General features: G+C 40.8%; 1 protein-coding gene and 1 non-coding gene across 3 annotated transcripts in view; both read left to right on the plus strand.

Annotated features, from left to right (window-relative positions):
- The window catches only part of NIBAN1 (niban apoptosis regulator 1), a 175,802-nt gene that overhangs the window by 143,392 nt on the left and 16,856 nt on the right, over positions 1-15,554 (plus strand). For both annotated transcript variants that reach the window (XM_007989200.3, XM_073011680.1), the window contains exons 7-9: positions 4,195-4,299; positions 4,611-4,773; positions 9,322-9,509. In XM_007989200.3, the coding sequence (XP_007987391.2) occupies positions 4,195-4,299; positions 4,611-4,773; positions 9,322-9,509 (456 nt within the window). The remainder of the gene's footprint in view (positions 1-4,194; positions 4,300-4,610; positions 4,774-9,321; positions 9,510-15,554) is intronic.
- LOC119619835 (U7 small nuclear RNA) lies at positions 6,448-6,510 on the plus strand. Its single transcript, XR_005236281.1, has one exon. It is a non-coding gene; the product is annotated as a U7 small nuclear RNA (small nuclear RNA).

Raw genomic sequence — 15,554 nt, forward strand, 5'->3', positions numbered from 1 at the left:
TTTGAGTGGATGCTTTCACCCACGGCCACTCAGTAACACAGGGGGCCTGAGCCAGCAGCCCGATGAGACTGTGGGGCCTGCTTCAGGAAGGAGGGTGGCCTCTCCGGACCTCACACCTTCCTGACAGCTCAGCACCTGAAAGGAGGCACTGTGGTGGGGCCTTCAAGGGGTGATCCCAAGTTTGTTAGTTTTGATCAACCTAGTAACATGCTTAGTTTCTTATAGGAGTGATAGAATTTTTAAATCTCCAAGTCCTAGTAGTTTAGTATACAAAGCACTCCCCTTGCCACCACCCCCCATTAAAAAAAAACAAAAAAAACCAACAGTGGTATTTTTAGGTCACTTATGTTAAAATTCAGTGGATACTGTTCTGAGGGGAGGAGCTAGGGAATTCCTTCATGAGTACAATTTATTTATTAGACTAGCTACTTTCTCTAGAAAAGCCCAAGGGCTTAGGACTCTGCTCATGGAAGGCAGACCATGGTAGAGAATGTCACCTCTGGGGAGGTGACAGGCAGCACTTGATCAGGGCAGGGTGGGGCTGAAGGTTGGAGGATGAGGATGGTTGTTGGGATGAGATGCACTTGAGCTTCAGCACCCACAGGCTCTGCTGCCCTGTGGCCATTTCCTGAGCCCCACTCCCCCACTGTATTAGTCCGTTTTCATGCTGGTGATAAAGACATACCCAAGACTGGGTAATTTATAAAGAAAAAGAGGTTTAATGGACTCTGAGTTCCACGTTGCTGGTAAGGCCTCACAGTCATGGCAGAAGGTGAAAAGCACATCTTCCACGGCAGCAGACAAGAGAGAATGAGAGCCAGATGAAAGGGGAAACCCCTTGTAAAATCACCAGATCTTGTGAGACGTATTCACTACCACTAGAACATTACAGGGAAACTGCCCCTAGGACTCAATGATCTCCCACCAAGTCCCCCCCAACACGTGGGAATTATAGGAGCTACAATCCAAGATGAGATTTAGGTGGGGACACAGCCAAACCATATCATCCCTCCCCCACCGCCTGCCACTTGTAACCCACTTCCACCCCCTCTTTTTCCTCCCAGACATATTTCCTTTAATTCCTTCAGTTGTCAAATAAAACCAAATTTCTTGGAACGTTGTGTGGGAAAGACAAGAAAACTATAAGCCCACCCAAATGGAACATTATTTTTCTTTGGCCTTTATATATAACATTTTTGTATTTTCAAACCTGTTTCACACTTATGCTAAAATTCTAACCAATCTCTGCACAAGGATGAATTACGACAATTCTTATGACCCTTGAGTTTCATAATGTCAACCCAGTGATTTTAAATTCTGGCACTGGTCTCCCTTCCTCTTGGCTCACTCTTCACATACCACACTTTGGGGAGATGTGTGTTCCAAACAAGAACTTATCCTATTGAGCAGGGTGGGCTGGTGGATTATTAATTACCCACTGAATCTATCAGGTTGGTGCAAAAGTAATTGTGGTTCTTGCCATTACTTTCAATAACTGTTGGACCTGCTAATTTCCATGGAGTTGTGTGCATGTTAGGTTCCTCTTAAATGCCACAGAAAATGGTGATTCATCTTTCGACTGCCCCCAGAGAATGGCGAAGAAAGGTCAAAAACATCCCCACCAGTGAATTACCAGGGCTAGTGGAAACTCTGTCCCCACCATAACCTTCGTCACCCCAGGCAGATCCACTTGGCAGATGACAGGAGCCCCACTTGCTGCCCTGAGCTGAGCACCTCTCCCAGCAACCCACAGGCACAGTGGGACTGGACAGCTCGTCCACCTCCACCCTGAGAGGGTTTCTATTTGGTTCATTGAAAGCGTTACACCCTGCCGCGACGGAGCCCTGATTAAAGGCAAGATCAAATGAGCTCATGGGCATTTCCACTAGCATGAGGCTGACCAGTGACCTGAGAGCAAATCTTCCTTAATTCCCAAAGCATAATTTGAATTTTTATGAGAAGTGAAAGGAAGAGGTCGGTTATTTTGGACAAACATTATTTCAAACTCAGAACAGATGCTTCAAGTGATTCCCTACTTTTCTGCCTCCTGCTTCCCTTCCTAAAACTATGCTTCCCCTTTTGTAAATCTTAGTGTGCAGCCTGTGATTGCAAGCTGAGCTGTGGGCCTCGAAAGACTCACCGTGAAAGTGAATGTGAACAGCAAAGCTGCTGCAATTCAGGGGCAGGGGTAAAGAAGGAAGGGCCAGTAGCATGAGTGGTTGTGTAGAATACTGCTCAGACTCACAGGAAATAGTTTAATTGAGCCAAGAAAAATTTTAGGAGCGATGTGGGAACATGCTTTTTAAAAACACTTGAAGAATTTAGACACTCCTTCCCATATTCTTCTTTTATTTTTTCCTTTTTTTTTTTGTTTTAGTCCCCATTAATTATCTCACACCCTCCTATAAATGCTCCAATTATTTGATTGTTCCAAAATATTGGTTATTCCCTTCCTTTTCCTGTTTCAAACTGTATACAGCCTTATTAAAGATGCTTTTTGTAAGCAATCATAGTATATTAAGCAAGCCATGAGCAGATAATTGCTAACAGTATACAACAACTTCCAAACTCTCTTCTTCAATCAGAAGAAGACAGCTTCTTCTCTGATCAGAAATCAGAAAGCTGTATAAACCCCAGCAAAATCTTCATTTGCTTAGACTCGTTTGCAGTAAGGGTTGACATTTCACCTGTAGCATGTTTTTTTAACAACTTTTCACGAACCAATCTTGACTTTCAGGAGATGAAATGAAAATGGCAAAATATCAGTCTGAAGATCCACACTCTAAAAAGGGAACTGCTGTTCTTTTGAGAGATGCCCTCTCAATAGGGGTCACTGGAAGGTCCAGATGGCCCCCTGACTGCTAACTAATTTGAGGCATCAGGTCCCAATAGGTCTCTGGCTTTAAGGAAGTTGAGACCATACTAAAGGCAGAGAGGGCGAAGAGGAAATAATGAATTTTAGTTTTCCCACACCATAAGGTGTTTGTGCCAAGGTAGCTATGTGTGTCAACACCAGGAATCCCCCACCTGGGAGCCAAGAGGAAGTTTCTCAAAACTGGAAGAAAAGGTGTTTCCCCACATCAGTCCAGCTTTGGAGACATTCTGTTAGTGACATATGCCCCTTTCCCCCCAAAAAATGAAATGTTCTGTGTGATAATAACATAGCTTTAAGAAAAGTAAGACAGCATTCTACATTTTTATAAAGCTCCATTTAAAAATATAGTATTTCCAATTGGACGGTCACCAGAAGTACACAGTTACCAAAAATGCACACTTCCCCTGGCATCTCCAGCATTGTCAGCTTTTTGTGCGTGGTGTGTTCTGGCATCTCCATTTTCTGCAGGATTATTTCCCTCCTTGCCGGTGCCAGCCTTTCCCTTTTTTCCTTTTGCATACCTTCTCTTCCTTCTTAATAGGGGCCTTTTGGAGCTCAGGTTCTGGCTGTGGAGAAGCAGGTCTAACAGACAACCTTGCCAATATTCTCTGTGGCTTATCCTTCAATGTGGCCGTATCTCCTGGAGCATCCCCTCAGCCTTTCTTCAGTGCTGGACGAAGACACTGCATGGTGGGATGTAGTGATACCTGGGCTCTGGTCGGTCCAGGCGTCATTCTCACTTCTTCAAACTGCTCCTCCCTTCTTTTACTAAGCATTAAAGAGGATGACAATGGGGCTCAGGGGACAGTGGGGACAAAGAGCATGAAGATACTTTGATACTTTGATCATGAAGAGGCTTAAGAGGAATGATAGTCCCAGGGGACACAGGCTAAGACTCAAGCTACCAAAGCCAAGCCTAGCATTTCCTTCACAATTTTGCTGAAGGTGTCCTTATCCATTATTGAAATCTTTCATTTTACTGTATGCCCTAAGTTCTTCTAGTTTGAAGATGTGAAGTTTGAATTTGGGGAATTTGTTATTTACGTTGGGAAAACAACAAGGTGAGAATATCAGCAGACGTTACTATTCCTTGCAGATGTTTAAGAATGTTCAGTCTCTAAGATTGTCTTAGTTGAGATTTCTGTGGCCTCTGTAGTAGGTTAAGCTATTAACCTATCATACTATTATTAAACTATTAACCTGCTACAGAGTTCATCTGGTCCAGGCAGGGACAGCCAATCAGGACATCTTTAGTTGGCCTGATGCTCAGATGTAGCCATCACCGACTGACCAACTCTGGGCTGTCTTCTGCTGTGCAGATCCTGAGTAACCTGGTGATGGAGGAGCTGCTGCCCACTCTTCAGACAGACCTGCTGCCTAAGATGAAGGGGAAGAAGAATGACAGAAAGAGGACATGGCTTGGTGTAAGCAATGGTTTTGCTCCAAAATGGAGCTACTCAAAATGGGAACATTCCCTTCACTTTTCTCTTAGGGCATTTGTTGTTGTTGTTTGATATTTCCTTCCCTGGGTGTAGAAACGCCTACCTCCAACCTGTTCAGTCTCACTTACACGAAGACTAATCCAAACAGACTCCAACTCTGAAAGAAAAATGACAATGTGTGTGCAGTTCTGTTTATGTTATGATGGTCTGTGATGAAGGCTCCTCCCTCCGCTTGACTCCATCAGCACTTACACATGACAGAGCCCTGATTTATGTGTTATTCCCTGTTGCAGCTCCTCGAGGAGGCCTACACCCTGGTTCAGAATCAAGTTTCGGAAGGATTAAGTGCTTTGAAGGAGGAATGCAGAGCTCTGACAAAGGGCCTGGAAGGAACGATCCGTTCCGACATGGATCAGATTGTGAACTCAAAGAACTATTTAATTGGAAAGATCAAAGGTCAGTGGAGATAATCCATGGTCTTACTAATTAAATAAACTGTACACACAGGGATCCACCACATAGCAGGAATGCATGGTTTCAGAGGACAATTAAACTTAAGAAATCGGGTGGAGGTGATCACAGCTGCAACAGGAGCATGCTGGAGGTACTACTGGGGGCCTGGGCCTTCCTGTGGCAGCTTCATGGACACAAGGCAGAGGAAAGTTTGTTTCTTGCCTTTGGCAGTGCCTGTGTATTCTGATACTGCCTGCACCTCCAACCCCCATTGTAGCACCCCTGACACTGAGTTAGACTGGCTTCTGCTCCACCTCCTCTCTGCTGTAAGCTCTCAAAGAGCAGAGCCATGTCACCCTGGTTTACTCAAGTACACCCAGGGCCTGGTGTCATGCCTGGCATATACAGACTCAGCAAATATTCAAATCAATTAATACATGGATTTTCCTCTAACATGAAAGCTTAAATTTTGGCTTAGAGTCATACCCAGTCACCCTACAAACCAATAAATGTGGGTTTGTAGCCCCAACTCCAATATTAGCCAGTCCATGCATACTTGGGGAGGTCACTCAACTTCTATTTAGCTCAGTGTCCTCTTCTGAAATTAGGAGGACCCACAGGAGTGGTGTTGGCAAACTGAAGCCCTTGAGCCATATTGCGCCACCACCTGTTTCTGTAAATAATGTTTTCTTGGCACACAGCCAGGCACATTCACTTATGTATTGTCTGTGACTGCTTTTGTGCTACAACAGCAGAAGTGAAGAGTTGGAACTGAGACCTTACGGACCACAAAGGCACAAATATTTACTATTTGGTCCTTTACAGAAAACAGTTTGCCTATTGCCATACAAGAGGCCTTAGACGGCCTCTAAGGAATCCTACAGAATGAAATTCTATGGTTCTCCATTCTATCTGGGGCCTCTACAACCCAACAAATACACCATACCTAGTGACCTAGTGTCACTTCAGAGGAGAAGCTTGCAGGCTCATCTGTGATTGTTTATCAACAGTCTTGCTAGAGAGTTCTCAGATTCTTCACTCACTCACTCATTCATTCGTTAGAAACTATTCACTGTGTGCTTTCCAAGCGAGACAATGGAGTTTTAGCGTGACTGAGGAACACCCTATTCCTGTGCTCAAGAGGCTCAGAGTCTCGGGGCTGTCTGCTTTGTGGATTATCCTCTGCGGTTCAGGCCCCCTTTCCACTGCAGCCCAGCTTACTTCAGGGTTCTTAGCACAGGTCCTGCTGAGAGGAGGTTTGAGGAGGCACAGCTCCAGCACAGGTGTGTGTGTCTGTGTATCTCTGTGTGTCTATTTAGCCATCCTTTCCAAAGCCAGCTCTACATTAACTTCAGAGTATTTGATGTTTTCTACTGTCTGTGTCTCTTATTCCTCCATTAGCACAACTAATCTAGAGTTGACTATATATTGAAATACTTTGTACTACTTAAAACTACCAATGCTCAACTTCTGTGCCAAAATTTCTGCTATCTGGTGCTAAGCTGGGCTTAACCATGGCCATTCTCATGGCTGAAACTAAATCATCGTCCTTTGCCTAAATCTCTGTGGCTCCAGTGTATCTACTTATGATGGAAAAAGATTTTGCCCTGAATTAGTATATTTCCTAAAAGAAGCCATAAAAGGAAGTAATGATCAAGTCTTTTTAAAATGGAATATCAGTGTTACAACTCTTTTAGAATTTGTCTAGCAGGCTTTCCAGTTTTTTTCCAGAAAGCCTCAAAAATAAAAAATAAATGAATAAAATGAAATATCAGAAACACATTTTAACCAGGCATCCAGTGCTCCACCTTTAAAACAAGGAAGTGCGCTTTAGGCTGCATTAATAAAGGGCTTTGTATTTCTAAAAAAAAACCTGGGGAGTATTAAATGGTGATCTCTCTATTTCCTCCCATATGACTCTTGGGAGCAAAGCCCCAGAGCTTTAGTTCTGCTGCACAATTATTTATGCATTCAATAAGCATTTATTCTACTTCTGTTGAGTACAATGGCTGGAATGGCTCAAAGAAGACAACGTGATTTTACAAGGAGAGGAGGATACAAAGCATGTCACAGATGCTGAGACAGAAGGAAAAACATGTTCCTACCAGAGGCAGAACAAAGAGCACAGTGGTTCCCAATATGAGCATAGATCCCATTTCAACCTCAAGAAGCTACGTGGGCACCTCATAATGAGAGCACAGGTCTAGTGTCAGGGGACTGGAAAAAACGGTAATGCCAACAGGTACAATAAGAGTTAACAGTTTCTGAGTCCTTCCAAGGGGCCACTTCCAGAGTTGTAAGCACTCGTAATATAGTAAACTCATTTAATCCTCACCATAATTACTTTTATGATCTCCATTTTACAGATGATAATAGTGAGGTAGAAATTCAGTAACTTGCTGAGATTCCAGAGCTAGTTGTGGTAGAGTCGGGCTCCAAACCCAGGCCCTCTGGCCCTCGCCTTTCAGACATCATCTCTCTGTTCAGCTCCTTCCTTCACTTCGGTAAGGCTTATGAATTAATGTATCAAACACATATGCATCACAGCAGCATCTCTGCATGCTTGAAAAATAGCAGCGCATACACAAATGGGACATGGAACTTCTCCAGCCCGTGAGGAAACACCTGCAGACCCCAGCTCAGGAAGCTGTGTGGGAGTTCCAGGACATTCCGGTGAAATTTGAACTGGGCCTTGAAGAGAGGAGTAGGATGTTTACGAACAGAGGTAGAGGAAGGAAGGCAAGGTAAAGGACATTGAATAAAAGTGCAGAGAGGGGATGGGAGCACACTGTGGTAAGTAGGCATAGAGGGAGAGTGGGCAGAGAGGAATGTTCCCTCCCACAGCCCTCCTGTGCCTATCTTGGCCCCACCCAGCAGGTGAAATCTGCCATCTGCTGCGAGATCTTTATTGCATATTACCCATGTTCAGCATTGTTCTGAAATTTCAATTAGATGCTTTTCAAATACTTTCTCTCTTTAAAGTTAATTAACTAATAATTAATTTATTCTCCTGACAAACAGTTTTATACTTCAGTGTCAAGCAAGTCATTTTTAGAAGACTCATAGATTGTGTCATATTTGGATCAAACAATTGAAAGCATTTTTTCTTTTTTTTTTTTTTATCATCTTAGCAGTTTATTCCTTATCTTAACTGTATCATTTGGAAATTGTGTTTGGCTGTATTTAACAGAAAATTCCATAACAGTGGTTCATAAAAGATACATGTTCATGTCTCGCTAACAAGAAAATAAGCAATAGATATTATTAGGGACTCTATTTCATTCTAAATCTCCTTTCTAGGGATTTTCTATGACCTGTGTAATATTTTACATCCCAAATATTTATGAGTGATTTGTAATATTAATAGTATTAGTCATTTTGGATTCTCAGAATAAGAGGCCGTGATCTGGTCCTGCACCACTCTGTGAAATATTTCTGCCAGTTGAAATAAGAATGAAGCCATTCATCTCACTGCAAGCAAATTCCCAAGAAGAACTTAAGAAAGACACTTGAATGTTATCCCTGCTCCTGCAAATTAGGGTGTGATGTTTGTCCAGTCATCGAACATCTCCAGGCCTCATTTTTTTCATCTGTAAAGTGGAGAGATTGGATACCAGCTCCACTTGTGCTTCTGTTTTCAGTTCTGTGATTCCATGACAAAGCTCTGTGACCTGCCTCCATCCACAAAGCTAGCCTTCCAGTCCACGGAGCGAGCTCAGGTTTCTTCCAGCTCTGGCCTCCTTCACTCCATTGTGGCTTCCTAGCTGATCCTGAGAATTACCTCTCCTCTGAAAACAATGCAGGTTTCCATGTCCTACCCAGACTGGACCAGGAGCTTCACTGTGCTCTCCCTCTTCTAAATCAAAAAGCAGTACTTTCCTCTGGGGAGTGGGATTATAGTGACATTTTTCATTCCTCTTCAAGATCAGAATGTACTCTACATTTTTGTCACTAAGCAAGTCATCTTGGTCAGAAAAACCTATTGTGATTTTGTTTTGTCTTGTTTTAATCAGGGATGGGGACAGGAGGTAGGGTGGCAGACTGAATGGAATTTGGTTCCATGGGCCCAAGAACAGAATGTACTGGAGTTCTTAAAAAGTATTTTGGAGGGGAGAGGGGGATGGAATTATACTGAGTGATTAACTCCTAGAGAAATGAGAAATGAATTAAAGCAATAAATTATGTTTTTAGAAGACAAACTGTGCATATTTAATGATGGTGATTGACAGTAGATAGGTGGATCACCAGCCTTTTCTTCTTTATGTGAAGAGTTGCATGTTCAGAGGGATCAAGCAGAAAATGCATTTTGTCCCAGGGCAGAGGGAAGCTTGGGGAGTGGATAGGTTTGTTCCAGTTCTCAAATGGTCCAGTGGTTTTCCTTTCTTGTGACCACGAGCACCGGGCTCATTGTGCTAGTCTATCATGGCCACTTGAGCTTGCCTTGCCTGTTAAATGGCTCCGTGGGGCACCATTCAGCTCTGGTCTGGCTGCAGTGCCCACAAACCCAGTTTTGCCATATGTCACAGTTTTTTTGGCTATTTCCTACCTTAGCGATGGTGGCCCAGCCGGCGGAGAAAAGCTGTGTGGAGAGTGTGCAGCCATTCCTGGCGTCCATCCTGGAGGAGCTCATGGGACCAGTGAGCTCGGGATTCAGTGAAGTACGTGCACTCTTTGAGAAAGAGGTGGATGAACTCAGCCAGAACTTCAAGAATACCAAAGACAGTGTCCAGCTGAAGGAGGTAGGATACAGAGCTGAGGAGCTGGGTGTGAATGGTCTGCCTGGCTGCATTTTCCATGGGGCTTTATCTGCCATTTCTCCCTCCCTTCCTCCCTTCTTTCCTTGCTTCCATTCTTCTGCCCTTCCCTCCATTCATCCAGCCTTTCTTCCATTCATTCAGACCCCCCATTCATCCATCTATTCATCCATCCATCTGATAGTTTTATTGATGGTTTTCAAGTTAGAAAAATAATAACCTGTTTGTACAAGTGAAAGAACATACTCAAATATATATAAAGGCAAACTTAATCATCATCACTGATACCCACTAATCCTAGTCCACCCCAGCCTCCTAGGCTACCCCCATTCCCAACTCCCAGAATTAACTAATAGAAATAGCTTCGTATGTATTTTTGCTATAGTTTTTCTTTATTCATACAAGTATATATCCTCATTCGTAGAACATTGTTGGTTTGTTTTCAAAAATGTAGACTCATGATATGAAATTTGATTAAAAAAAAAAAAACTTCAGCCAAATTAAATCTAAAGGAGTTTAATTGAGCAACAAACCATTTGCAAATTGGCAGCCTCTAGAATCCCAACAGATTCACAGAGACACTCCAGGGGTGCCTCATGGTCAGAACAGATTTATAGACAAAAAAGGTCAAGTGACATACAGGAATTGGAAGGGAGGTACAGAAACAGTGAGATTGGTTACAGCATGGCCTTATTTGAACACAGTTTGAACATTCAGCAGTCTATGAGTGGTTGAAGTATGGCCCCTGGGATTGGCCAACACTCAGCTATTGTTACTACTGAGTTAGGTTTTCAATTTTGTCTGACTATTGAGCTAGGTTACAGTTCATCCACAAGGACTCAAATATATAAGTAAGGAGTCCTTCTTAGGCCATAGTTAGTTTGCATTAACAATTCCCCCCTTTTGCAAAGGATATGAACAGACACTTCTCAAAAGAAAACATTTATGCAGCCAACAGACACATGAAATAATGCTCATCATCGCTGTTCATCAGAGAAATGCAAATCAAAACCACAGTGAGATACCATCTCATGCCAGTTAGAATGGTAATCATTAAAAAGTCAGGAAACAACAGCTACTGGAGAGGATGTGGAGAAATAGAAATGCTTTTATACTCTTGGTGGGAGTGTACATTAGTTCAACCATTGTGGAAGACAGTGTGGTGATTCCTCAAGGATCTAGCACTAGAAATACCATTTGACCCAGCGATGCCATTACTGGGTATACACCCAAAGGATTATAAATCATGCTACTATAAAGACACATGCACACATATGTTAATTGTGGCACTATTCACAATAGCAAAGACTTGGAACCAACCCAAATGTCCATCAATGATAGACTGGATTAAGAAAATGTGGCACATATATACCATGGAATACTATGTAGCCATAAGAAAGGATGAGTTCATGTCCTTTGCAGGGACATGAATGAAGCTGGAAACCATCATTCTGAGCAAACTATCACAAGAACAGAAAATCAAACACAGCATGTTTTCACTCATAGTTGGGAATTGAACAATGAGAACACTTGGACACAGGGTGGAGAACATCACACGCTGGGGCCTGTTGTGGGGTGGGGGTCTGGGGGAGGGATAGCATTAGGAGAAATACCTAATGTAAATGACAACTTGATGGTTGCAGCAAACCAACATGGCACATGTATACCTGTGTAACAAACCTGCACGTTGGCACATGTACCCTAGAACTTAAAGTATAATAAAAAAATTAAAAACAATAATAATAATTCCCCCCTTTTGGTCATTTTCTCAATTTTGAGAGATTGACCAAAGCCTTAGTCATTGATGTTATTAGCACTATCATAAATGTACTTACATGGTTTTGCAACCCACTGGGAAACAGCAGAACAGTGGGTTTTGCAAGGAGGGAATAAGGACTGAGTAGAGAGCACCTCCTTATGCTGGAACATCCTATTTACAGGAGAAAAACAAAATCTGGTCTGTTCTAGGATCTTTGTATTTTCTTAAAGTCCTAGCTTGATTATGTCCCATTTAGCAGAAGTGGCTCTATTTTAGTTTGGTTTGGTTTGTTGGGGCCTAATGCATGAGCTTAGTCCCAAATAATGGCCTCCCATTTAAAATTTTGTTTAAAAATAATTCCCCCTTTTGAGCCAGGTTCTCACTTAGGAGAGAGTGTGACCAAAACTTAGGGCCTTAGCGCCACTCTCAGTTACCATCATTTTGGGTTTCTGGTCTCGGCATGTCATTCATATAGGTTATGGAGTCCTCATGGTGGCATGTTTCTTTCAGCTTTTGTCATTTCAGTTGAAGAGGGACCATTTGACGTCCTAGAGATGGCTGCATGCAAACATTTAAAACCTTTGAGAGAATACGGCACACCAGGAAGACTATTATTATGACTACTGGGAGGATAATATCGAGAGTTTGGAGTATGCTCCTTACCCAGGGTCCCCATAAACCAATTCACCTAAAATTAAATAGATTAAAGAATGAGCTAGATGAAGAGTCTACTCACTTGACTAGGTGGTCTTTTCATTAATCCCCTACAGCTGAATTTTTATAATCTACATATGATGTATTTCTGCATAGGCCACAAGTGTCAGCAGCTGCATAGGTACATTTCTGTTTAGCCAATTTTATTATTTAGCACAACTTTCACAAGAGAATTTAAAGTCTGTTGTGTAACAACAGCCTATAAAGTAGAATTTGCTGTAGGGCCTATTATGAGAGAGACATTTCTAATTATTGTCTTTTAGAGTAAACCATGGAGAAAGGACCTAACAAATGATGTCCTTTTAGAAGAGTGAAGGCCTCCTGGCAGTGTTCTCTTTAATCCATGATGCAGGTTAAGAGGAGTTTTGACTGATTATGAGGCAACGTATGTACCACTAAAGTTTCTCACCTACATTGGGCCTTATTCTGTTTTCTATTAAAGTATAAGGTTATTCATACATAAGGTTGGCTGAAAAATCCTTCACAGATAAAATTATACCCTATAAGTGCACATAATAGACTCCCTTTTCATTTATATTGTTCATAGAGGCATATACAAGGAAAAAGTATTCAAAGATCAGAGTCTTGTGATAGCAGAAGTCTTGATCCATGATCTTGGGAAAAGCTGTTCACATCAAGGATGTCATCTTCTTCTGGGGAGAAACTGTCCTGGTTAGTTTAACTTAAGGGGTCCAGTGGGTATTTAGTTCCAGGACTATGAAGCGACCCTTCTCAGTTGTGAGATTATGAACCCGAGGTTCAAGTCTCCAAAGTTTTGCTGTAGTATGGAGGGCAGTGACAGTCTTTCTCTGACGTTTTCAGAAGATCTAATCTTCAGGTTCTAGATTATGAAGGGATTGTCCTCAGTGAACCATAAAAAGCTTTCTTTACCTGGTGAAAATACATTGTAGCATAATAATCTACTGTTATAACATCAGCCCTTTTGCATGGGAAAGCTTTTATACAATTAGAAAACATGCACTGAAAATGACAGTTGAACGAAATCCGTTTATAAATGTTTAAATGGCCCATCAGATAGCCAAATGTACCTGAAGCTTTAATTTTTTTGCCAGGAATATGGAAGCAAATATGGGTTCTAAACTATTTCCATAATTTATAAGTTACCACATCAGTAGATTCAATTTGGATTATTTTATCTTTTCCATGACAAGTCATGGAATGCAGAACCTTTAATAACAAAAGCTTAAGGACTCAGGAAGGACAAGGTGGCCATCCTAGTTCTTCATGAGTCCATGCTTAACAGTAGGCTTATGTCCGCTTGAATACCAGTTGTTTCTCCAATTTAGGTGCACAGCACTGATAACTAATGGGTTATCATAGGTAATTTGACTTAGACCGTGGAGTTCATTCAAATTGTATATGTAAACAATTTTAGTATTGGCTGATTTAGCATGATAATCTAGAGCTTGGTTTTGAAAGGTTTGTCAGATACCACAGGTTTTAAACATTGGATATTACAAAGTAGAATCTTAGGTTAGCTTCAGTCATTCATTTAGCCAAAATGATGATACAAAAATTTTTTAAAGGATGAAACATTACTCTGATAGAGAGGAGACCAGCTTTCCAAACAAGACCCAATGAAGATAGCATGAGGCCAACTGCCTGTCTCCTTTCCTTCCCTCCCCCCGCCCCACCTTTTTCTTTTGTAGTTTACTTAAAAGGTAAACAAAAATCTTTCATTATCTTTTAATATTATATAAAAATCGTTTTTAAAAGAGAAAGCCAAATTTTATGTTTCCATTAGTGTATTTTTAATGTAAAAGCTAGTTTTTAATAACATTTTATAAATATATTCAATATTAATTACTTTGACCATAAGGTAAGATTTTTATAAACCTTTTATAACTCATTAGAATTTTTTTTCTCAGAACAGAACAATGTTCCAAGAAAACTCTGTTGTGCTTTTATTCCAGTGTCCAATTTAGGGAAAAAATAATAATGCCATTTTATTTAGCCAATATATTCACACATAGAATCTCTTACAGTTAATTTTTTATAAACCTTGCACAACGTGTTCAAACCTTTAGCTTTATTTAATTTAAAACAATCCTTTAACCCTCTAACCTAGGCAAAAATTTACATTTCCATACCTTCTTATAATCTCTTACAAAAAATACATTTCATTCTCCTTACATACCTTGCATGTAAACTTATTTTTTTCAGTAGGCTCAATTACATATTATAGTGTTAATGCTCAGCAACTTTTACTTTTGGTAAAAATCTTGGTAAGTAAGGGATTTTAATTATGTACTAGGTGTGGAGCCTAGGACCCAGACAGAAATGCAGATAAGGTCTGACTTATTCCAGCATCTAACTCCATGTGTCTCAGGCCTTACCTAGCTGTAAAGCAGGCAAACTGTACAGTTAAAAGTCATAGTGGCAGTTTATGAAGCACGTTTAAATTGTACAACATTTCTGGCACAATTTCTTTTTAATAAATTATTTCACAACTTACACAGACCATGTATGACGTGTTTAGACTTTCTGACTTGCCTAAACATCTCTCTTTTTAAACAACCAGTCATTTTACTTTAGGACAATAATTTACCATACAACATCCTCTCTTATATAAAATCTCTTTTCTTTATAACCTTCTTTGCATGGCTAGGGGGCATGGTTAATTCCATGTATCCCCAGGCCTTATTTAGAATTTAATGTCTCCAAAACAAATTGAACAATTTTCAAAAAAGTCAAAGTCGTTTATGACCTTAAAGAATTTAGCAAACCTATTATCTGACCTGCATAATTTAGACAAAATGTCTTTATTTTATCAATAATCTTTAAAGCTGTTTTCATTTCCCAAAAATTCCTGAAGTTACATGAACTGAAAGGTATTACAGTTTTTATTTTGCTTTCAAAATATTTGATGTAAGTGCTTATTTTTGTTTAAGCCAATTAATTAGAGTTCTTTTATATAAACATTATACACAACACATATATAATTACACAGACAGACAGAAGAACATTATACAGTAGTTGTAAGATTTCTCATTTGCTAGTTTAGTTTCTTAATTGGTTATTGACTTTACGGTGGAGTCCTTGGAAGAACAGGGCCAGGAAAGGGGTCTCTGGTGCCTCCAGGCTATTAGAGCTTGAATACCCACTTCTAATTAAGCCGACTTTTAACCATAGCACTCTTTAATAAAGTCTTTTTAAAATTTCTTTTTAACCAATTTTAGCCAGGCCAAATGGCTGATATTTCTGGCTTTTAAAATTTACCATAGTAGGTAATCGCCCAGATGCTCAGAGAAAGGAAAATTTAAGATAGTCCATGGAGGATAAGAGACTAGACAAGGTTATGCAGATATTCAACCAGAAAGAGTTTGCTTCCTAAGCAGGGAATTGCACCCGGACCACCACTGTGAAAGGGCAAAACCTTAGCTACTGAACTACAGCATGGGGCAATCTCTACTGCCCTTCCCAGAAGGAATCTAGAGTAGTTAACAGTGAGTTTGCAAAAGCTTTTAACTACTCAAGATAATTTTTAGAGCTAACTATGACATAAACCCCAAAATTCCTGTTCCCTGGAAGGCAGA

The sequence above is a fragment of the Chlorocebus sabaeus genome, chromosome 25, assembly GCF_047675955.1.
Source record: "Chlorocebus sabaeus isolate Y175 chromosome 25, mChlSab1.0.hap1, whole genome shotgun sequence".
NCBI classification, from domain to species: domain Eukaryota; kingdom Metazoa; phylum Chordata; class Mammalia; order Primates; family Cercopithecidae; genus Chlorocebus; species Chlorocebus sabaeus.